This window comes from Pteropus medius, unplaced genomic scaffold (assembly GCF_902729225.1).
Source record: "Pteropus medius unplaced genomic scaffold, Ma_sr-lr_union100, whole genome shotgun sequence".
NCBI classification, from domain to species: domain Eukaryota; kingdom Metazoa; phylum Chordata; class Mammalia; order Chiroptera; family Pteropodidae; genus Pteropus; species Pteropus medius.
In genome coordinates this window covers 1,552,091-1,574,747 of record NW_024356333.1, presented here as the reverse complement: position 1 = coordinate 1,574,747, position 22,657 = coordinate 1,552,091, and the positions used below count along the sequence as shown (strand labels likewise).

The window sequence follows — 22,657 nt, the reverse complement described above, 5'->3', positions numbered from 1 at the left end:
TGTGCGTCAGTAGCGTACGCCGGGCACGGCCCTGGAGCAGAGAGGGGAAACTGGGTGGGAGTTCCCACTCAGGCACCCACTAGCTGGATAAAGCCCCTTGGCCTTTCTATCTAGGCAAGTTTCCCCACTGTGAAGACGGAGAGGAGGCCAGCCTCTCAGAGCGCCATGAGGACCACCTGCCTGAAAGCATGTGTCCCAGCGTGCAAACTGGACGCACACTCACGGTTAGCATGTCCGTGAGCCTGCCGGTGCAGCTGCCACCAACACCTCCCCAGCTCTGGTCCCCACCCAGGCCTCTTTGGTTCACCTCTGAGTTGGGAGAGGCTGAGAGTCTCAGATGCCTTCCCTGCACCCCCACAGAGCCCCCCGCCACACACACACACACACAGCAGGGCTAGAAGACTCCCAGCTCTCTCAGTGGCCACCTCAGGCCACCTCTCCCTGGCCCACCTTCTTCTGGCCCTGACGGTCTCTCTGTCCTCTAAGATCCTCCCAGCCCGGCATTCGGTTATTCTTAAGGCTTTTCAGAGAGGAAGAGGCTGAAGCCCAGAGAAGGAAAATGATTCGCCCAAAGTCACACAACGACCCTGTAACTGAGCCAGACATTGCTCCCCAGTCACTGACACTCGACGCAGGGCTTCTGCAACACAGCACACTGCCCACCTCATTCATTCATTCATTCATTCATTCATTGAACAAGCCCACACTGAGCTCCCACTAGACACTAGACACAGATACGACAGAGAACAAAAGAAGCTGCCGCCTGTGCTCACCGAGCTCACGGTCTAGTGGGAGGGTTCGGACGTGGCCACCTGATCCAGAACTGCGAGCGAGGGAGACGGTGGGCCACGGAGGAAACACGGCCTGCCCTCGAGGGGCCTCGCGTCCCCGAAACAGAGAGAGCTTCGTTCAAGGCCAACCACAGTTCACAGCATGGTGTTCTTTATGGGCCCTGGACTAAGGACAGGACAGGACTTTATGGGGGCAGTGGCTCATCCAGGACCTCCCCCGTACTCATCACCTATCCCAGGTGTGTCCATTCACTGCCCCGCCCCCACCTTCTGGCCCTGACCCCAGGGCCCTCCTCCCACGTCAGACAGGAAAGTTTCTGCTAAACTCCCCCACACTAAGGAGCTAGATATTTCCACCTTCTTCCCTGCACACAGGGGAGGGGTGCTGAGAGAACGTGTTTTTAAAGAAAAAGGCTCATTCTCTACCCGTGAAAGGTCCTCTAATGGAGGCATCCCAAGCACCCTCGGGAGAGATGTTTACGTGTGAAAGGGCTTTCTTGGAACCTCTCAAGTCACACCACCCTGGAAGCCACTTCCAGGCACAAAAGAGGCTGAGTCTCACCCCGTCTCACACGTGCACCCCCACGCTGGCCCTCCTGCTGCCCACAGCCTCCCTCCCCAGAATCAAGGCCACCATCAAACTCTGCTCCCATCCCGGCAGGCTCTGTGCAAATATTTACATAGCTCCTCTCCGGGGGCCACAGCAGACACAACATGGAGGAGCCACCCTCGCGACACTCTCCAGACCCCAGAGTTGGCCAGGAGTGGCTGACGCCCCTCAATCCCGGCAGGCTTGCCTCACCCCGGGGAGGGGCTGGGACAAGACGCCACCAAGCGGGCCAGCTCCAGCTCAGGGGGATCCCTCCCTGGAGCCTTGGAGGGAGAGTGCTTGTGGGGACAGCAGCCCTGTTCCTGGCCGCATGCAGGTGTTCTCACCTGTCCCGTCTCCGTGCACCTAGGCATGGAGGGAACCCCAAGGTGAAGGGAACCCCTGATGGCTTCTGCCCCTCAAGAAAAGTGCTCCCTGTGTCTAACCTTGTCCCCCAGGGTGGATTCCGGGCTGCTCCCATCTCAAGGACACGCCTAGGCACCAGCCTCCGTTTGACCTGCCTGCCCAACCCCATATATCCAGGCACTGCCTCCCCGGCCACCAGACTGATAAGGGGTCTGGGGCCTGAGGCTCAGGACGATCAGATGGGAGTGGGTGTCTGAGCCTGGGGAGGGGCTCGCTATGCTGAGAAGTAGTGGTGTGGGAGTGTCACAGCTAGGAGCCTGATTTCAGGGGACACGGAGGAGATGGGGAAATGGCCTGGCGTGTGCAGAAAATCTGCCCTCACAAGGAGACCCATAGGGGTGTCACTGGTGCCAGAAGTGCCTACACAAGCACCTGGGAAGCTGGGGTCTCAGTCTGGGGACTGTAGCCACCTCTGGGGCTCTGGCTCCCCACAGGCACTGGGAACATGGGGCACAGGCTGGCCCGCAAGTCCCCACCCCTCCCCCAGCCCACGGCTCAGCTGTTGCAGTGGGGCCCTCTGACCCTGTTACCATGGCAACCAGCCTGCAGCTGGAGCCGAGAAGCCGACAGACTCTTCTCTAGAGACACCCCCATCCCCACCCACGCACAGGCTCTGGGGGACACAGGGACATGGAGACCAGGCCAGGACAGGCAGAGGTACGGGGAGCCAGACGGATTCCAGAGGGAGAAAGGCTCAGGGGGGCCTGGTGGGAGGAGGAAGAGAGACAGATGCAGGGAGGAAGAGATAAAGACCAGGGGGACAGAGAGGCGCAGGGAGGGAGCCATGGGGAGAAGGAAAGCAGTGGAGACCGCGGGCACAGGCAGACAGGCTGAGCGCGGCGGCAGGCGGGTTGCTGAGCGGTGGAAACAAAGAGCAGAGGGACCGCAAGGGACAGAGAGCAGGGGACCCCCACGTGGCCTGGCACAGGAGGGCAGCAAGCAAGGAGAAGCCACAGATCAAAGGGCCCCGAGGCCACCCCTCAGCGCTGTGGGGATACAGGTGTACACCAGCAGCATCTGCTGCCCAGGCACGGCCCCTGGGTCCCGCAGCCGCACCGCCACCTGCCAGCCCCACACTGCCTGGCTCTGCTCCCGTGCCACCTTAGTCCTCGGTCTAACATTAAGGGGCACGGACACAGGGCCAGTGAGTCCCTGGCACCTTGTGTCTCTCCCTCCAGCCCACACCCCCCCAGTCCAGCCTCCCTGCCTCCCAGCAGCTACATAACGGAGCTGTCTGGCTCCGGGCCCTGATACTGCACAGAGCTAGGCCAGAGGCACCGACGCGGCACAGCTGTCCGCAGCGGCGCCTGCCAGCAAAAGGCCCCACCTCCTGTCCCGCCACCCACCTCCCTGGGGCTGAAGCCCAGGGACCCACTCCCCTGGGGCTGGCCCAGGCAGAGACGGTGAGAAAAGCCTGGACAGCAACGAGAGGTGGCATTGGCATTGCACACCTCTGCCTCGCTCCTCTGCCCACGCACAAACGTGTGAGCTCGTGTGCACACGCACACATAGCCCAGGCCGGGCCTTGGGGATCCTCCCAAGGGACTGAGCACCTCAAGGCGGGGGTGGAGGGTGGGGGAACAAAGGAAATCGGCCTACGTCCTAGGCCTCCAGTGCCAGGACAGGTGGGGACCCACGTGACCTGAGGGCCTGGGGCCAGCCTGTTGGCCAGCAGGAGCTACCTGATCCCATGGAAACTAGGTGAGGACAGAGATGGCTGGCACAGAATTTTCTGGGTCACAGCCCCGTTTGGCGTCGTAACTTGAAGGGGGCAAAGAGCTTGAACTTGGGCAAGGGGCCTGGGTTCTAGTCCCACTCCCTCTACTGATTCTCTGGTAACTGGACCTCTGCTTCTGCTTCTCAGTTTTTCCACCTGTAATTCGAGTGGGCTGGATTAAGTGATCCTCAAGGTCACCAAGATTCCATAATAGTTCCTCTGCAGAAGGGGTCCCGTGGCCATCCTCTCCCGAAGGAGCCAGCCTGGGGCAGGAGGGAGGGCCGGCTCCGCACACACTACACAGAAGACCGAAGCGTGCCGAGGGGCCGGGTAAGTACAGTGTCGCAGTAGAAACGAGCTCGAGGCGGTAACTAACTTGCCCCATGTTACATAATTTCTGGTGTTAGACCTGAACCCAGGACTTAACGTAGTCACATTCTGTTCATTACACCTACGGTTTGTAACTTTCAAAATAAAATTGTACAAAACATAACATGCATCTATAGGTTCCCCTGTAACTAGTTGGCGTCATTTTTAATACGTGACACAGAGTGGGTAGGGCTCTGATCAGACAGACACGGTTCCATTCCCAGCTCTGCTATTTACTAGCTGTGTGACTTTGGAAAAGTTTCTTAATTTCTCTGAACTTGTTTTCTTATCCATAAATGGAGAAAAAGTTGTATCTATCTCCCAGGGTTGTTGTGAAGATTCCACAAGATAATGTAAGTGTAACATTTAGCCCAGTGTCCAGCACAAAGAAGCCACCCACCGACGTTAGCTAGTACTAGATGGCCAGGCAGATACGAAAGCAGATCTGCTGATTAAGGTTCTGGGAGACATCAGTGAAAAAGCAGACAGAGGCCCTGCCTTCGGAGTTTCCATCCAGTCTTGCAGCCCTTGCCTCCTTGCCAGAATCCCCAAGTGCCATGAGCAAATCCTCTTCCACAGGGCCCCAATGAGCGTGCCCCCCTTCTGGTGCTGTCCAGTGATGTCACTGGCTGGGCACCCCAGCAAAAGCAGGGTCATCCGGGGATACAAGCCTTTACAGGGCAGCATCAGCCAACTGTGAGCATACAGGGGAAGTTCCAAGAGGCAGGGCCAGGGGCATGGGGCCGCAGGCTCACTCTGCCTACCCCCCTGGGGGGAGAGGGGGTACAGGATGCTGTCTACAGCAGGGAAGCTCCTTGTGGGCAGGAACCTCGTCTGTCTTGTTCACTGCTCTACCTGCAAGATCCTGGCTTCAGTAAATGCTCGTTGGATACACGCTGGTGAGCAGCGAGGTTTGGGCAGCCGTGGGCAGTCCAGCAGCACCTTCTCCAGCCACCTCCCCAGCCCTCTGCACTGCACTCCCTAAGCAGAGCCCACCCCACCAAGACAGGCGTGATGTGGGAGCGGGCCGGCCCAGGGCTCTGTTTATCCGCTCTCCGGAAGCCCAGAGCAGCTGGGCTAGAAGGCGGAGGCTGAGCAGAGACACCTGGCGAAGGAAGGGACGGCGGGCGGGGCACTCGACAGATGAGACAAAGGGAACTGAGGTTGGGGAGAGGCACGCACCTCATGCCAGGTGCAGCTCAAGTGCAGAAGAGAAAGGGGGCAGGAAGGGGCAGCAGAGAGAGAGCCAGAGTCCCGCACCCCTCCCCACCCTCGCCCTCAGTGACATCTCCCCAGATCAGTCGTGGCCGGAGGTCAGCGCCGGACCGCCAGCCTGACCTATGACCTCCGTCCACGCACACACCTCCCATCCCGGCCCCGTCCAACTCCAGTCCACCTAGCTGAACGTGCCCACATCTGCCCATGGAGGAAGGAACCAGAGGCCCCAGACCCACAGCCAAGCAGCCCCTTAGCCACCCCGAAAACCACTCCACCAGAATGAGTGTAGTGAAGAGAACCTGAAAGCCCCACGGCCCCAACGCTCAGCCCGCGACTCCCACCTAGCGCAGTAGAGTGGCTCCAAGCTGGTGTCACGCCCCCAAGGAGCCCGCTCAGGTTCCAGCCTTGCTCCCCACCCAGCCCCCATCCCACAGTCCCCCACCCCACCCCACGTCCCACTCTCGGCCCCGCCCCGCCGTGGCCACGCCCCTCGCCGTGGCCACGCCCCGGGCCCCGCCTACCATCTTTCCGGTAAAAGGCGATCTCCACTTTGCGCTCTTCGGCGCCCAGCAGGGCCTGCGCGATCTGCGCGGCGGCGCGGCGCTGCGTGCGCGGCCCGTGCAGGAAGTCGCAGGTGCAGGGCCGCTGCATCACCTCGGCCCGCGAGTAGCCGCACAGCTCGCAAAAGCCGTCGTTGCAGTAGATGACGGCGCAGTTCTCCACCCGAGCGTTGGCGATGATGAACTTGCGGCCTGGGGGTCGGGGATGAGCAGGCACGTTAGCAAGGAGCCCTGCCTCTGGGGTTCCCAGCCCTTCCCCACAATCTCTTGTCACACTGCCACCCGCCCGGGGACTCCCCGCCCCAGGGAGCACAGCGGGGACTGGGGTCCCCAGCAGAGGGCGAACGCAGCTGTGCCCGACACAGGTGCCTCGGCCGGCAGGCCGGGCAGTGCGCCCCCTCCCTCGGCAGGCCCTCGTGCTGGCTGCTTGGCTTCCCCTGGGCAGATTGCCAGCGGCCTGCCGCCCCCTCCGCGCCTGGGGCCGAGGCCAGCCTGGGCGGGTGTCAGCAACGCGTGTCAGCCGCGGCAGAGGGATAAACACTGGGCCTGGAGAGGGAGCCTGGGAAGGGCCAGAGATGGCGGCCAGACTACCCTTTGGACCGGCTCCCCTGGCTTCTCTTCCTGAACTCCTGCACCCCCCTAGACTGGGGGGCGCTCCCCGGGCACGCCTTACCCTAGGAATCCCTAGGGAATCACTCCTCCAAGTATCTGCGGACCTCGCAGGTCAATACTTCTAAGGAGGGCAGTCAGTGCCTGGGGAATGGGCTCGCTAAAGAGGATGAAGAAGGTACCACGTGAGAGCACCTGCTATGCTTTATCTCACCGAACACTGACAACCCCATAAGGCAGGCATCCTTGTATTATAGGTGAAGAAACTAAGGCTCGAAAGAAGTTCAGAACCATGCCCACAGCTGGCAGCGCGTAAAAGACAGTCAGCTTTTGAACCCAGTTCTGGCAGGTGAGGGAATAAGCTGAGGGTCATGGGCAGAAATCCAAGGTCATAGCAAGCAAGGAAAGGGACCCGCATCGCCAACCCTGGAAAGATCTGAAGCTCTGGGAGGGCCTGAGACAGTGGTCCACTCGTAAGAAGACAGACTCAAGAAGGGGACGCCCCCGCCCCCCGGGATGTGAGGGCTACCTCAGTTTGGCCCCATCAGGAAGAGATGCCCCGATTCAGCTAGACTTGGCTCACCCCCTCCAGGCCTGCCTGAGAGCTGCGCTGGCAGGTGAGCGGCAGGCAGGCAGCAGGCCCAGCTTGTGCCAGGGAAGACGCTCCCGGCATAAGAGCTTTCTATAAACACAGGAGTTTCCGGCCACTTTGGCTTTTAATGCTGGGGCTTTCAGTAGCAATCAGGATTCTGCCCCCTCCCTTCCCAGTAGGCACAGCCCTCGGGCTGTAGCCCTGGGCAATCCCCCCGGGGCGAGGCCCAGGCTGTGTAGCAAGGTCCCCTTGAGGCAGGACGAGGCCATCAAGATCTGGCCTCCTCCTGACTTCCTCAGCCCTCCCTTACCCTGGCTTCCAGGAGATTACTTTTCAAAGTTATCATCTTTAGGTCAGTTCTCCAGGCCCCCTGAAACTTTCAGGCAGCCGTCAACCCTAAGAGTCAGGGCTCACTGACCCCTGACTCAGCCTCCATCCCCACGTGAGCCTAAAGTAGTCCAGAGTACCAGCCACACACCATCTTCGGAGGAAGCAGAAAAACCACCCGGCCCCCACCCCCAGGCCTGGAGAGGAGAGCCAGTTTCTTCGAAGGCAGGCCCCACCCCCACCCCCTTCACTGAGCTCCTGGAATACGGGACAGAAGAGACCTGAAATCCTCTTTGGCCACCCCGTTCTTCCCAGATGTGGAAACTGAGGCTCATACAGGGAAGAGAGTCACTCAAGGTCACTTGGCAATCAGTGGCAGAGGTGGAGCCAGAAGCCAGGTCCCCGGATCCCAGCCCAGGTGCCTGCACAGCCTCCTGGAGCTCGTGGGAAGGAAAGCCCCTGCCTCGTGGCCCTCCACCATGGGATCTCCTCCCCCTTGGGATCGTCTTGTTCCTCCGCTCAGACAATGCTGCCCATCCAACCGACACCTCCCTCCGCCCACCACGGCTAGAAGTACACGTTGTCCTGTGCTCACAGGGTCATGGGCAAGGAATGTCACCCGCTCCCAGAGCCCTTGGCAGTCACACCCACCATGGCACACGCAGCCTCGGAGACAGGCACATCCACTCCGGGTGGGTACAAACGCCCATGCCCAGAACATTCACTTAGCCTGGGACACTTCTGGAAGCCTCCCCCACCAGGCCACTATTAAGGGCGCTGTAGTCCCCATAAAAGGGTCCAGGACAGGAAAATCGACAATATGGGGGCACTGCATTGAGGCTGTCGGTCCCTCAAAGCTGGGCTGCAGCCCATGACACCCTCTCACCCCAAGGCCCACAGTTCGTACCCTGTTTAAGACACCTCCCCACTGCCCATCAAGGGTCAAACTCATGGGTGACACATACACACACCCCGCACACACCCAAGAGCAGGGTAGGCACTGGCCCCCCATGCTTGGTGTTGGGTCTCTCCTAACACAGTCAAGATGGGCAAATGCGTGGTCCTGCTGAGGTCCCACAGTTTGGGCCATACCCCTTCTCCTGTCCTCGCCCCACACGACCCCATCCGCATCCAGGCATCCAGAGTTAGGGATGCCTGCAACGCTCCCATCCCATCTCCCTGCCCTGCACACTCAGAGTGTCACACACACTCCCCAATCCCAGGAACCTGAGCTGAGCCGCCCGCCCGGCATCCCAACGCCAGGCCCCTTGGCCCCAAGCCCACAGCCCCCTGCACCAAGCCTTGCCCTCAAGACCCCTAGCCAGCCCCCACTGGCTCGCACTTGGCAGACGCACAGGCCCGGGCACGCCCCCATCCACACTCCGGGTGAACTCTGCAGCCCCCCCCCTCCCCGCAGGCCCCTCCCCCACTCACTCTGGCCCTCAAACTTGCGGATGATGGTGTCCAGGAAGGTGTTCTGCGGCGCGACGTGGCCCCTCCGCACCGGCATCCTGAGCCCATGGACGGGCCGGGCGGGCCCCCACCCACCCCGGCCCGGCCCGGCCCAACACTAGGCTTGGAGTGGCCCGGCCCAGCCGTGGTCCCCGCACCCCGCGGCCGAGCAGAGCACGGGCGGGGCCGGGACTGGGCTGCGGGCACGGGGTCCCAGCTCAGCTCCCTGCTCCAGACCGCGGGCCCGGCCTGGAGCCGCCTGAGCTCGGGCCGCCGGCACACCTGTCTGCCGGCCCCCGCCGAGCCGCGGGCCCCAATCCTCCGCGTCCCCGCGCTGCGCTCCGCCCGCCCGTGCGCGGGGCTCCCGGCTCCCACCCGCCGTGCCGACAGCCGCTCCAGCGCCCGCGGCTCGGGCTGCGCCTGCGGCTCGGCCCGGCCTCGGAAGGGTTAACGCGGCGCGCGCCCCTCCGGCTCCGGCCCCCCCCCCCCCCCCCCCCCCGGCCACCCGCGCTCCTGGCACCGCCCTCCCCGCCCGCACCCGGCAGCCGCCCTTCCCGTCATTGGCTGAGCCGCGCCGCCGAGGCCTCCCCCCACCCGGCCCCTGCTCTGCCTTGGAGCCCCCAGGACTCGCGCACCCCGAAGAGAAGGAAGGGTCCCTTAGGTAGGGGAACCATGAGGACAGGTGTGACAGCTAGCCTTGAGAGGGCCTGGGAGAGGTCCGGGGATTCGCCCCCGCCCGGGACTGGAGGGCCTGGGCGACCTGACTGGAAGGGAGAGGGCGGGTCCCTTATGCCCCGGCCCCCCGTCTCGCCGAGCACCAGCTCGGTACACACAGCACGCGCTCGATGCCTACTGTAGGTGACAGCGGCAAGGCCTGGGCCCTGGGAGGACAAGCCCAGGGTCAGGGGGGAACCGGGAGATGTGAAAGGCTGAACAATCTGGAGGCCCCAGGCCAGCCGAGATTTGAGAGAAGGATGAGAGAGACTTAAGAGGGGCGCGCACCCAGAGCAGGGGCAGCCGCACCCCTCGCTCCCCCCCGCCGCCCCCACAACACACACACATCCCTCTCTGGGGTTATTTGTGGCCCTCCTTCACAGAGAGGGTCACTCTGACAGGAGCTGCGGTCTCCTAGCTGCAGGATCAAAGAAAAGCCCCTGAACGCGAGGTGCCATCCCGGGGATCCCCTTGTGCAAGCGGCCCTTCCTCCGTATGCAGAGCGGGGCCGGCCTTGCAGGCCCAATCGGCCGGGCGGACTCGGGGCCCTGCGGCGCTGCGGCGGCCCAGCCCCTAGGAAAACCCTGGCCTAACCGCCGGCCCCTCCCCCCCAGCCAGCTGGCTCACTGCAGCTGCAGCTCCCTTATTTAGGCAAGGAGGCCTGAGGATGCTCAAGGGCAGGCCGGGTGTCTGCCGGCTGCCTGCCCACCGCCTGCCTGGGTCTGAGTGAGGGTCTCCAGGGCACGGCGTCCCGGGCCTGAGCAGCCAGGGAGGGCCTCGCCTCTGGAAGGCCGGGGCTGGGAAGCGAGTGTTGACAGCTGAGTGGGCAGGCGGGGAAGAGTTGGCGGCAGCAGCCGGCAGGGTCCCCTCCCCTGTAGCCTGGATCAGAGACCCAGCTAGATGGATGGGGCCATGTGGGGGCCCCTGAGGGCTTGCAGCTGCCTCTGTCGCTGGAGCGAGGGGGTGGGTCTTGTCACCAGGGAAAACCATCATGGGAAGTTGGGGGGAGGGGAGGAACAAAGGGCAGAGAAGGAAGCAGAGTCTGGAGGAGAAAGCCCCAGAGGAAGAGCTCTGGGCGAGACCACCCAACCCAGATTCTCGCCTTCCACCAGGAGCAAAAGGATGCAAACACTGGGGCTAGTCGGGCCCATTGGCCAGCAGATGATACCCCTTTTTTATTTGCTGGTGGGTGGGCAGTGACTCAGGGAGGCAGCCAGTGGGAGAGAAGGAGGTGGCTCTACCAGCTGATGCTAAAAAAGACCAGAGGCTCTTGCCTGAACAGTCATCCCTCCGGCCCTCTCCACCTCCAGCAGCTTCCTCACTCACATCCTCACTCACGCCGAGATGCCCAGGGCCTTCAGTGGCACAGACTCCCCTTCCTTTGTAACCTGGCATCAGGCGCATCATCCCATCTGGGCGCTGGGTGCAACCCAGTCTATGACTGGCCCAGCCCCTCCCCCACCTGCAACCACCCCCTGAATGCTGGGATACCTGCCCTAAGTCCAGGTGATTCCCCATTTGAGTGGCATGTCTTCCCCTCCAAGTCCGGGGATTTCGAGAGAGAGAAAGAGCCTGGAGTGAGAACGGACGTGGGGAGAGAGGACACGAAGGGACATCTAGAGGTAGCATCGTCCCCGTCTCTCCAGACCAAGGGTGAGGGAAAGCCAGGTGGAAGAGAGGGGCTATTCATCTGGCCCGGCCAGCTGTCCACACTGTGGTCCCCATGTTCCCAGGACAGGCCTCTGCTCTCATCCCATGGGAAACGAAGGAATCAGAGGGGCCCTTGGACCTCCCAGAAGAGAGGAGACAGGTCTCTTTTCTCCTCTCTCTTTCTCTTTCTCTTTCTCTCCTGCACACACACACACACACACACACATGCACACTTCTTGAAGACTAAGGGGAGAGCCTGAAGGCAGTCCCACTGAGCCACCCCCACAGCCGAAAACTGGGACAAAGAAGAGAGGCTGTCAGATGAGGACACCTTCCTTCTCTCCAAAGGCATCTCTCCTGGGCCCACAGGTGCCAGGCACCAAGAGGTAAATGGCAACAGATGAGCTGATGGAGAAGCCTCCCAGCCCCTCACCTTCCCACCTCCGCTGCCCCCAGATCCGGGAGAAAGAGGCAAGTGCCCAATCTTCATCCCAGAGCCACTAGAACCTGCCACGCCCCAACCTCTGCTCACAGAGCGTTTGCGGGGACCTTTCCTGGCAAGAGCTCTCCCCAGCCTGCTTGGGCGGAGGGACCCCAGGGGCTGTGTGACAGGGAGACACGTAGGCTCCTCTCAGCTCCCAGAGACAATTTAGAGAGAAAAAATCTTTGGAAAACATCCTGCCCGTCCCACCCTCTGCTCCCGCTCAGTGTGAGGGGGCCGGGCCGGGCATCCTGGAGGGGAAAAGAAAATGAAGCCCGCTCCTGCTGGCAGGCCCCCCAAGGGGTGGGCCAGGCGAGACTCAGCCAAAATCGAGCCCAGGAGAGCGAGCGACAGTCACAGGGGACTAGGAAGCAGTTCCAGTCAGACGGGCTCAGAAAGACAGCTCCTCAGGATCCCCGGGGGAGGAAGAACACAGAGCGGCCCGTGGTGTGCAGGGGACGATGGGACCCCATGGCGGGGCCTTGCTTTCCTGTGCAGCTGGAATCCGAAGATGGAGATGTTCGCAGATACGGCCCGGGGTTGGAGGAAAGGAACAGCATGTTTCCTCTCCAGAAGTGGGTGCGCAGGGCTTGCTGAAAGCAGGAAGGGAAGAAAGGACGAGGAGGAGGGAGGGAGGGAGGGAGGGAGGGACCCACCTCAAATCGTTAACCAGGAGCCAGGGCCACCGCCACTCATTGGCATCTGCAACTCCACATGCCGTGAACCTGTCCACCCCCCTCCCATCCCAGGGCCATAACCAAAGTCTCCTCCCGCCAACCCGATACCCACTATTAGTGGGACTTTTTCCCTGCCAGGCTGACAACACAAGAAGCCAGTAAGACGTACTGACGACTGGGAGACCTGGTTCTGCCACTAGCCACATCAACAAATGTTTACTGGGGGCCTCCTGTGGACTGGGCCCTGTGCCGGACACTGGGGGGAGGGGTGGAGAAGGGACAGGAGGACAAGCCAGGTTCCCAGCTCCGGTGGCTCAGTCTACCGAGGCTGATCGAAGCAGTGGGTCTGCACTGGGTGCTGTAGGGTGACAAGGTGGCGTCGATTACTTTCAGTAGGAGGAGTCTGGGAAGGCCTTACGAGGGGAGGTTTCAGAGCCGGCCCCTGAAGGTTGAGATTGGGGCAGGGCAGAAGCACTGCAGGTGGAAGGAACAACATGAGCAAAGGCCCAGAGGCTGGAGAATGGAGACCGGGTCTGAGAACAAAACGATTTGGTGTGGCATCAGTGGAGCCACAGGCTGGAGCCGTTAGTAGAGGGCCGAGAAGCGTGGTATTTATTTTGTGTGCAGAAGAACGACGGTGGCAGCTGAAATGCATCGTCCACAAATACAGAAGCCATGTCTGTCCTTGTACAGATCCTAGCATGTGGTGGGTGTCTAATAGAGCTCTATTGAATTAATGAAACACGTATAATAGTTCGGAGAAATGGAGGCAGATACGAGGTGTTGCAGTTACTATCGTTGTGTGACAGCCATCCCAAACCCCAACGACCGAAATCAATGGCAGCATTCATTTTACTCAGGGGTCTGCTCTCTGGGCATGTTCAGCCAGAACCGCTTGTGTCTGCTCCGCTCACCTCGGAACTGAAAGGCTCATTCACTCACGTTTGGTGGTTGATGTTGGCTGTCAGCTGGGACCTCAGCTAGGTCGGGGGCCAGAACGCCTACATGAAGCCTTTTCTCGTGGCTGCCTGGCTTCCTCACGGCCTGGTGGCTGGGTTCCAAGGGCAAGTGTCCCAAGAGCGGTCCAGGCAACAGCTGTACCACCTTTAATTATTCACCATCAAATGTCACATGAAATAACTTCTGCCATAAGCACGTCCACTCAGATTCAAAGAGAGGAACGCAGGTCCCACCTCTCGGTGGAGGAACGTCACTGATACAGTGTAAGAAAAGCTTGCGTGACAGGATCTATTGGCACGACCACCATGGAAAGATGTCATCCGCCACATGGAGTTATGCATTAGTCCGGGAGAGAGATGTCGAAGGCTCGAACCAGGTCAGAGGTGAGGGAAAGGGGCCCACTTGTTTATAACTTTAGGACAATCGCTAAATCTCACTTTTCTTACCTGTAAAACGAGGAGACCAAACAAGCTGATCACTGAGATCCCTTCCAGCCCCAGGAGTGAACGAGCCCTTAATTCTCCCCAACCATCTGTGGCCCCGCCGTGTTCCCTCAATATCCACCTCTACCTCCACTCCCTGCCTCTGCTCTCTGGTTCTAGGTGCCCTTGAGGCTGATGGTGACTCCACGTATAGCATCCTGGTCCATCCTACGTATTTATTTCAGACTAAAATAAGCTGAGTGGGAGACGCTTAAGGGCAAGTGAGAAGACCCCCCCAGACCCACCAGTCCCCCACTCCCCCCCTGCTGTGTGCTCGTCACCAGAAGGTCTCCTGAAAGCAGACGTGTGGTATGGACTCCAGCTGCAAGGAGTTTAAAATCTAACTGAAGATAGAGAACTCATGGGCACGAGATGTCATGAACACAATCTGCTGACAGCACGTGCAGAGAGGGGCTCTTGGTGGGCTGGGGCAGCCAGGAGGGCTTCCGGGGAAGGCTGGGCCCTCCTGGACCATGAGGGTTTTCTCAGGCACAGAAGAAAGAAGTGAATGTCTTCATGAAGCAAGACCCCAGTAAGGGCCAGCTATGGAGTCCTCCCACCCATCTACTGAACCCCAAGGGAGAAAGAGATGGGGCCGATCTAAGTTTCCTCTACCTGAGAGCTACACAGCCATCTGTTCCTTAGAGTTAAGGACGGAGCTCAGCCTCCTCAGACACAAGAAGGGGCTTAAGCGAGGCTCCAGAACTCAGCGAGGAGAAGCTCCAGAAGTACTATATAGGAGGCACTGATGGGGAGTGGGAACCTGATTATCAGGGAGACTAGGACACTTTATTTTAGGGTGACTTTGAGGAACTGAAAAATACCAAGGAGCAAACTACGCTTTGGTGCCAGCCTGCGGGAGAAGCTAGCCTGGCAGAAGATCCGGAGCTCTCTTGGCAGCTCGGGTTCTGCGGGGCTGGAGCTCTGTCCCTGTCCGAGGTGCTGAAAGCAGCCTCGGCAGGAAACTAAGAAGGGCCGCTCAGGTGACCAAGACTGGGGCCCGTCCTCGGGACGCAGTGAATCAGACAATTACCTCAAGCCATGAAAATTCGTTTGGAACTGGAGAGTAGCTCCAGGAAGCAGCACATGGTGAAGCCTCAGTCTCACTTCCGTGTGTCCAGAATGTGCCTTCCTCTCTCGCCCACACTCAAGTCATCAAAGAAAAGATATGACTCCTCCCCTGAACTTTACACTTGCAACTTTTGGGCTTTCCTTTGGGGGTTTCTGTTGCTTTATGAAATATTAGAGACTAAAGGGAACGATTTTGTTTTTAGATGAGAGAAAAGTGTCGGAGTACTGTAGACACGGAGAGCTCTGGATAGAGGCAGCTACATCGGAACTATGCCCTGCTTATCCTGCTTAGCTCATCAGGCAGAATTCAGAACCGACCCCAGCGTGGGTGGGGAGATGAGTATGTGGATGCTAACCCAATGCTGGTTCCACATCCTGCAGAGCAGCTACCCCGCCCCACCGATCGCCAGCCAACATGAAAGACCAGAGAAAAGAACTCAGGTCCACTGGGTCTCCCACTTCATCATCTCTCCAATCTACTCACGAACAATTGTCCATCACTTTCTGTGTGCCCCAAGCTGTATAGAACCCCCAGGGAAATTAGAAGGCAGACAATCCAGCCCTTGGGCCTTAAGAAGCTTGCAATTAGTTGAGAAGAAAAGACAGTCACACACGAACAGACAATATTACAGGAGCTAAGAACAAATAATGTCGGCCAACAAGAGAAGTGCCTAGATTCCACGTACCAAGAAGTGGTACAGACCGTGAATGCTTTGACTCCAGAGTAGGGAGAGATCATTTTAAGCCTGGAAAGGGTGAAGTCTTTACAAAGGAGCGGAGTTTAGGGAGAATTAGGCTGAGCTGGTGACCAAGACTGGGGCTGTCCTCAGACAGAGGTCAGGACACTTCATCTCTGTCCCTCTGGAGAAGAGCAGCCCAGCGTGGAGACTTCCTATAGGAAGATAAAGGTATGGAGGTGACAGCAGAGGCCAATCACGGTGCAGGGCCCAGAATGTGTCCAGGAAGAGAAGAATCTGTCTTTCTCCCCTGGAAAAGAAAGGTTCGGAGCACTCCCCCTTCTGGATCCACAAGGCAGAACACCATCTAAATCAGGATCCTCTAAGAACTGAGGTTGGCGGGTCCTTCTGCAGCCTGGACTGGGGTTAGAAAAGCAGACAACAGAACAGGGACCCCCAGGAAAGGCTCAGATTGCCATCACCAGCAAACGTACCAGGAACATCTCGCCTGCTGGTCATTGGGAGTCGAGGGGAGAGCAGAAAAAAGACAACACAATGACTGGAGAAGGTACATAAAGGTTTAGGATCAAGGTCTCCATACCTCGCAAATCAGTATGGGACTCTAAAAGCTTCTCCTCCCATCTTGGTTGGGAGACAGGGCCTGGCCTCTCTCCGGGGCTTGTGAGAGGCAGCGGGAAGAGGTCCCGTCCAGGCAACCCCCAGGGGTGGTTGCTACGGAATTTCCGTGCTGGGCACTTGATGCTCAAAGCCCTGGTTCCCAAGAGACCCAGCACCACAGCAACCACACCAGGAAACTGGGCCAGCTGAGGGCTTGAAAGAGAGAAGATGGGGAGAGGAGGAGGGAAGTGGGGGCAGGGGAGGAGGAAGGGGGCAGAGCCTGTCAGACTGACTCCTGACAACCGTGGCCTTCTACGTAGGGCCTCCATGGCCTGAGAGAGGGGCTCGTGAGTCATCATTTGGAACACCTCAGCCTGACCTTGAAAATTTCTTGTTTTCACTCTGTATCCCAGGAACAAAGGACAATTTCAAGTCTTCACAGATGTGAAAATTTTCATATTCACACCAGTGTTCTTAGTCTAAATTAGCTTTGGAGGGGCAGAATCAGATGAGGAATCAAATGAAGGAACGAGCCTCAGGGCACACCACCCAAGGGCACATGCATATGTGTGTTTACAAACACGCATACACACTCACATTCACACGTACACACATACAAACTCAAACACACACACAGGTATACGCGCATTCTCTCTCTCTCTCTCTCTCACACACACACACACACACCACATGCACAGAATCCACCTAGAGCGATGGTTCAGAAGGAAAAGTCTAAGCCTCAGGAGAATCAAACTCCCCATGAGCTCCTACAGGTCGACAGTCACCTTTCATCCCAAGATGAGGATTTAGAGTTCTCGAAGGCCTCTCGGCCCCCAGACTTTCCTACCAGGCTGAGGGCCAGCAGACAAAAGAGTCTCCAGAACAGGGGCCATCTGCCCTTGGGAGCCCACCTGTGGGACTGGGGCCCCTGAATTCCTTCCCACACCTCCCTAGCAGCTGCCCAAAGTGCCTCCTCTCCTCTCGAGGGAGCCGCTGCACCTGGTGCTCCAGACCAGGCTGCTCTGCACACGGCTGTCTGCTCTGAGCCTCCGCTTTACCACGCCCCAGGTGACCTGTGCAGAAGTGAGAAGGCACCCCCCACCCCGCTCCTCTGGGGTGCGTCGGTCACAGAGTCATCATCAGGAACTTCAAGCTTATGCAAACGCCACTTCAGGCTCCCAGAGGGCGAGTGTGGGCCCACCACCCCAACCAGGCTCAGAGGCACAGGTCACTGGCCCTCACTCGTCCTGGGTCTCATCGTCTGTCTCTGAGCCGCTGAGCCCAGGCCTTTGCTGGCTCTCTGCTGCCCCCATGTGGCTTCCTCATGGGGCTGCCTGACGCCGGCCCGTGCCAGCCAGGAGCCCCTTTCAGACACGCAGGGCCTTCCACTGCCTGAGTCCTAAACACCCCAGACCCTGCCCAAGACACCTCCGCCTTGCAAATGGAAGCTGAGCAAACCTCTCTGCTCCCAGCCTCTCAATGCAGCATGAGTTATATCCTGACGACTGGGCCTCCCTGAGCTGAAGAGGGCTCTCCCCTCCCCTCTGCCCAGTTCCCCCCTCCCTTCCCTCCTTTCCCCTTGGCTCCCCACCCAGGCCTTGCCAGCAGGCAGGAAGGAAGCTGTTCATAGCGGGGAGGGTGGGGCACTTCCAGCTCACACTGAACAACCCCGGGTTGGGCTATAAAGAGTCAGGGCCTTCCGCTCTCGTCACCCGCCACCCCCGCAGCCCCACAGCCTTATACACACTCCTGGGGCCAAGGCCTCTCCTCCCCCAAGGTCATGGCATCCCATCTCCAGCCCTGAAAGCTCTCCGCTCTGAGAGGGGAGGAAGGAGCAAGGTTTGCCTCCCTCTGAGGGAGCAGGATGAGCCAGGGGTCTGGCTACTCACCCGCGGGAAGGTCTGTCACCCTTCCCGACCAGGGCCTAAGGGGTTGGGGTCTGAGCCAGCCTCCCCGGTGGCAGAAAACACAGTCACTGTCAGGGACCAAGGGGTCAGGCTCGCAAACAGGTTCTCTCCAAAGCGCCTTCCAGCTTGAAATCCCACCCTTTAAAACTCAAGTTCTTTCCTATCGGTGGAACGTCAACTCTGCAAGGTCTTGAAATTTTCGTTTTTTTCAGAAGTTACTCTTTAAAATGCAATCGCTAATGAGATGCACGAGCCTTAACACGGTAGCGGGATCGCTGACAAAGAGCAAGGTCGAGAGAGGAGAACAGGGCAGGGCCCTGGGGAGGGGAGGGAAAGCCCATCCCAGAGGTGGAAGAATGAAGAACTGTCAGAGTCCCCTGGGGGAGGCGTGGACACGTAGTGCAGCGTGGACACAGCCCCGCCAGGCCACGGCTCCCTCTGCCCAGACCCACGCCAGTTCAGGCCTGCCCACGCGTTTGCGGCGAAGCAGGCCGACGTCCTCGACACAGCTACTCGGTGCAGGGTACTCGTGCCCGGCTGCAGAGCATGCAGAAGGGGTGCTGAGCAAGGCCTCCCAGAGGAAACATACCAGGGCCGCGTGGGTCAGGTCACCCGGGAAGTGGCTGAGAAGGGGTTGGAAGCAGAAGAGACTGTCTGGGGTACTGCCTGTGAGAGATGATGGGGAGGCCGGGAAAGCCTCGGGAATGAGGTGCGATCTCGACCTCTACGGAAAGAGGGAGAAGGAGGAGGACTGGGTGGCGAGAGCCTTAGACCATTTCTGAGAAGCTCTCCGCCAAGCCGATGGGAGCACTGCGGAAAGACTGCCCACCGAGGAGTCTCAGCTGGGCCGACACAGTGAGCCTGTCTGCCGCCCCGGGGCTCAGTGGCTATCTGAAGCTTCAGGGAAGCCTGAGGCCTTGGGGTACATGCTGGGTAGGTTCTGAAGGCATTGCAGCTGGGAACTGTCTGCCACCTGCACCTCCTGCAGTGCACTCTCTCTTGAAGGGAGATCTGAGCAGGACACATCCAGAGCCAACAAGGCTGGGCCGTGAGGAAGGGGAAGGAAGGTTTCCTTTAGTCGGAGGGCGAAGGAGGAGCTGGCGGGGACAGCACAGGCAAGGGCCCGGGAGGCAGGAAACACGAGGACTGTTTGGGAATCTGCGAGAAAGCCCGTTTGTCTGAAACAGAGGCTGTGAGCACCACACTTGGAGAATGGAGGGTCAGGCCAGTGTATTGGAGTGGCCTTGGGGTGACGATCTCAGGGAAAGCCATCGCGCGAGGCAAGCCTTGCTTTTGAGATGAAGCTGGCAGAGGTACAGAACACAGCTAGTCTCGAGAGGAAGCCCAGACATCAGGCGAGCACGGGAGGGGCTGTGGTCAGCGACGCAGGCAAGGGGTCATGAGGACCTCAGCGTCGGATGCCCGTCTCACCTGGTCCCTGGGGAGGCCGGCCACAGGTCCGTTAACTGGAAGCTGGGAAAAGGAGTTCTCGATCCTGCACTTAGGTGACGGCTCAATAGGAACCAGAGACGGGGTCAGATGTCTGAGTGGTGGGGTCTGCCTGCCATCGCCTGCCCCAAGGGAAAGGGGAATGGGCGGGGTGAGGCCTCGGGCTCCGGGACCACGGGCTGGTCTGGACGGAGCCTTTCCCCTTTGCCGACAGACGGGCAGCACAGTTCTCCAGGCCTCCAGGAGCTCGGGCTTGTCCGTGTTTACAAGGACCCCTCGCCCTCCTCCTTGGCAGACCCTACTAATTCCACGGTGTGACCCCAGAGTTCACAGCACAGCCCATTCCTTCCGCTGATCTGCTGGCCCGACCCCCACCCAGGCCCACCCGAACCCTACCCTCCACTGTTTTCCGAAGGAGTCCAGCCAACACAAATCCACATGTTTGTTTGTCTGCCTGTCTGCCTCTCCCGGGCTCTGCCTGCCCCAGAATCTCAACTTCCGTTTCTTTCTTGCAGTTTCCTTTGGTCTCTGTGGTCTCAAATCCACGAGGCTTGGACACCTATAGATCCAGATGCCCCAGCTCATGGCCTTTCTCCAGCCCTCGAAATGTCTTAGAACTACAAACCCCAGCATGCACTACTCTCCAAGGTGCCCGAAGAGTGTTGCTGTGCACCACCTACATTCTGGGAATTGTAGTTTCCCTAGTCTCGCTCTCTTGCTAGGGCTCCAGGCTCTCCCCGGTGGGCAGTCCCTGCCTAGTCTATCTGCTGACCTACTGCCCCCAGGGATGCATGCGTCACTGAATGACAGAGTGGGGGTGGAGGCCCTAAATGGCAGCTTCCTGCAATTTTGTGTCCCCCACTTGAGTCACTAGAGGGCGGGGGTTCAAGGAAATTGGGGCTGGGAGGGGAAGGGATACCCTAATGCCATACTCAAGGACAAAGTGTCACTGCATCCGCTCTGGTCTTGTGTCCCCGAGAACCCAAAAGAACTCGAAGGCAGGGATCCGGGGAGGCTTAGATATTAGGGAGGTGATAAAGAGAGCTTGGGGCAACCCTAAAAGTCCCTGTGGTCACAAATAGTCTGAGACTCATCCCTTCCTAATGACGCAGTGCTCACTTTCTGCTCAGGGTGTGGCCAGCAAGGGCCAGGTGGACGGCCTCCCCTGGTCAGACGCCACAGAGGGGCCTTTCTGACCTTCTGGTTGCCCACTCTGCCACTCCCCGTACCACAGCTGCTGCACCGCAGCCCCACAGCACCGCTGGACACCTGGGTTCCCACTTACCAAGCCTGGCCCTTGGAGCGGAACCCCGGCGTCCGGCTCCCCTCCCTCTGGGCCGGAGGGCGTGGAGCCGAGGCTGTAGAGCCTCCCAGCTGCCTTGTTCCTGTCCCATTGTGTGTGGGACAGGGGCGGGGCAAGGGCCAGCACCGGAGAGCCCCCTCCCCTTCCTAAGGAAAAGGCCCGGGCTCTGCTCCGAGCAGCAGAGCTGAAGTGAGGCTGACATGGGCAACTTGAAGAGCGTGGGCCAGGAGCCGGGGCCACCCTGCGGCCTGGGGCTGGGGCTGGGCCTCGGGCTGTGCGGCAAGCAGGGCCCAGCCTCCCCGGTGTCTGAGCCCAACTGGACGCCAGCACCTGCACCCCTGCCTGAGCCAGACCACAGGTGAGGGCCACAGTGGCCAGGAGCAAGTGGTAGGAGTGGGAGGCGGGTGTCAAGACCTGAGGCCCAGAGCTTGGAAGGGCTGGGGTCTGCAGCCCAGCCTGGAGGGTCAGGTTGCCAATGCAAAAATGCTGTCCGTGTGGACAGAACAGGATGATCAGGCAAGAGACCGGGGGCAGGGCCAGCAGGCGACACGTGAAAGTCGGAGGTAAGGGAGCCAGCTTACCAGGTTTGAATGGCCAGGGTTTCAATGCCGCTTTTCCACCAAGAGCTGTTTGACCTTGCGCAAGTTACTTAACCTCTCTGAGCCTTGCATTTGTATATAACAGAGATATAGCGCACTTACTCCCTGGCGTCGTCGTAAGGTCCGAGCTCACAGCAAGCCTTCCACGAATGGCGATGATTATTTAACAGAAGAAAGGAGCTGGGGGAATAATTCTAGGACAGCGAGAGTTCGGGTCTCACCGAAAGGGCAGAGCTGGGGCAGGAGACACAGGCCGCTGGGGTGGGAGCCGAGAAGACACAGCAGCTAGCCCTTTGCCCCGCTCGAGGCCCCTCCTCCTGATGGCCACACACCCCAAAACTAAGCCGGCAGCCCCAGCCCCCAGAAGGGGCCTCCTTAGGGCAGAGGTTCCTGGAGAGAGGAAGGCCACCGCGGTGGGAGGCCAGGTGGGGTGCCAGGCCAGGCAGGGCTGCTGGGGAAGGGCTCCGCACAGGCGCGCCGGGGGCCCGAGGCCCTCCCTTCCTCCCGGAGGCTGGCCTGGCGGCTCTGGGAGGAAGTGATAAGGCCTCCGAGGCTTCCCTTCACACGATGGCTACTGTCCGGAGGGGTGGGAGTGGGGAGGGAAATCTGGGCTGAAGAGTCCCCGCTGGGCTCAGGCTGGAGCCTCTAACTCCTCAAGGTAGGGCTCATCGCAGTTTCGGGAGCTGGACACCCCATGTCCAGAAGAGGCGAGGTGGGGCCTGCACAGGGATGAGGACCGGCCTTGGGCCAGGGACTCAGGGGCTCAGGACCATAGCCCCGACGGCACCGGGTCTGGCTGAGCATCAGGAGGCCTGGGAAGGAGTCAGGCTGCCCTGGGCATGGAAGGGACCAGCTCTGCCTGTGTGGCCTCCGGCAAGATAATTCACTTCTCTGAGCCTCAGGTCCCTCATCTGTAAATGGGATGCAGATATTGCCTGCCTCCTAAGGTCATGAGAGGAGAGAAAATGCAAGAAGCACGTGGCAAGCAAGCAACAAATCATTGGGATTATTAATGCCGTCGGAGGGGTCTCTGGGGTACGCCCAAAAGGAAATACATTCCACCTCCATGACCCCACCCTGGCTCTCAACAGCCCCCCGCCCACCCGGTCCCCGGAGGGGCCCAAGTTCCCTCGCGTGAAGAACTGGGAAGTGGGGAGCATCACCTACGACACCCTGAGTGCCCGGGCACAGCAGGTAAGGTGGGAGCCCCCCATCATAAGTTGAGGGCAGTCCCTCCTGAACTGGCTGGAGGACAAGACTGGGAAGAACCAGAGGAGCTAAGGGACGTGCAGGGGACTTTGGTGACAATCAGCTTCCAGCCCTTGCCCCAAGTTCTGCCAGGGTCCCGCCCTGACCCAGCCCACCCTCACCCCTGTTTCCAGTCTCAGCCCTTGCCCTAAATCTGCACCGCCCAGGACC

The 22,657-nt window shown here is 59.8% G+C and overlaps 2 protein-coding genes across 3 annotated transcripts in view; one reads left to right on the top strand and one right to left on the bottom strand.

The window, feature by feature from the left end:
• KCNH2 (potassium voltage-gated channel subfamily H member 2) overlaps positions 1-9,099 on the bottom strand; it is a 31,752-nt gene extending 22,653 nt beyond the window's left edge. The window contains exons 1-2 of one of the 2 annotated variants that reach the window (XM_039861227.1): positions 8,633-9,099; positions 5,632-5,862 (exon numbers count right to left, since the gene is read on the bottom strand). In XM_039861227.1, coding sequence (XP_039717161.1) covers positions 5,632-5,862; positions 8,633-8,708 — 307 coding nt within the window. In that variant the 5' untranslated portion in view covers positions 8,709-9,099. The remainder of the gene's footprint in view (positions 1-5,631; positions 5,863-8,632) is intronic. The other variant, XM_039861226.1, reaches the window with a different exon arrangement.
• Positions 9,100-20,708: 11,609 nt separating this feature from the next.
• Positions 20,709-22,657, top strand: part of NOS3 (nitric oxide synthase 3) — a 17,584-nt gene continuing 15,635 nt past the window's right edge. Inside the window, 2 exon segments of the mRNA XM_039861294.1 lie at positions 20,709-20,997; positions 22,330-22,432. Coding sequence (XP_039717228.1) covers positions 20,840-20,997; positions 22,330-22,432 — 261 coding nt within the window. The 5' untranslated portion in view covers positions 20,709-20,839.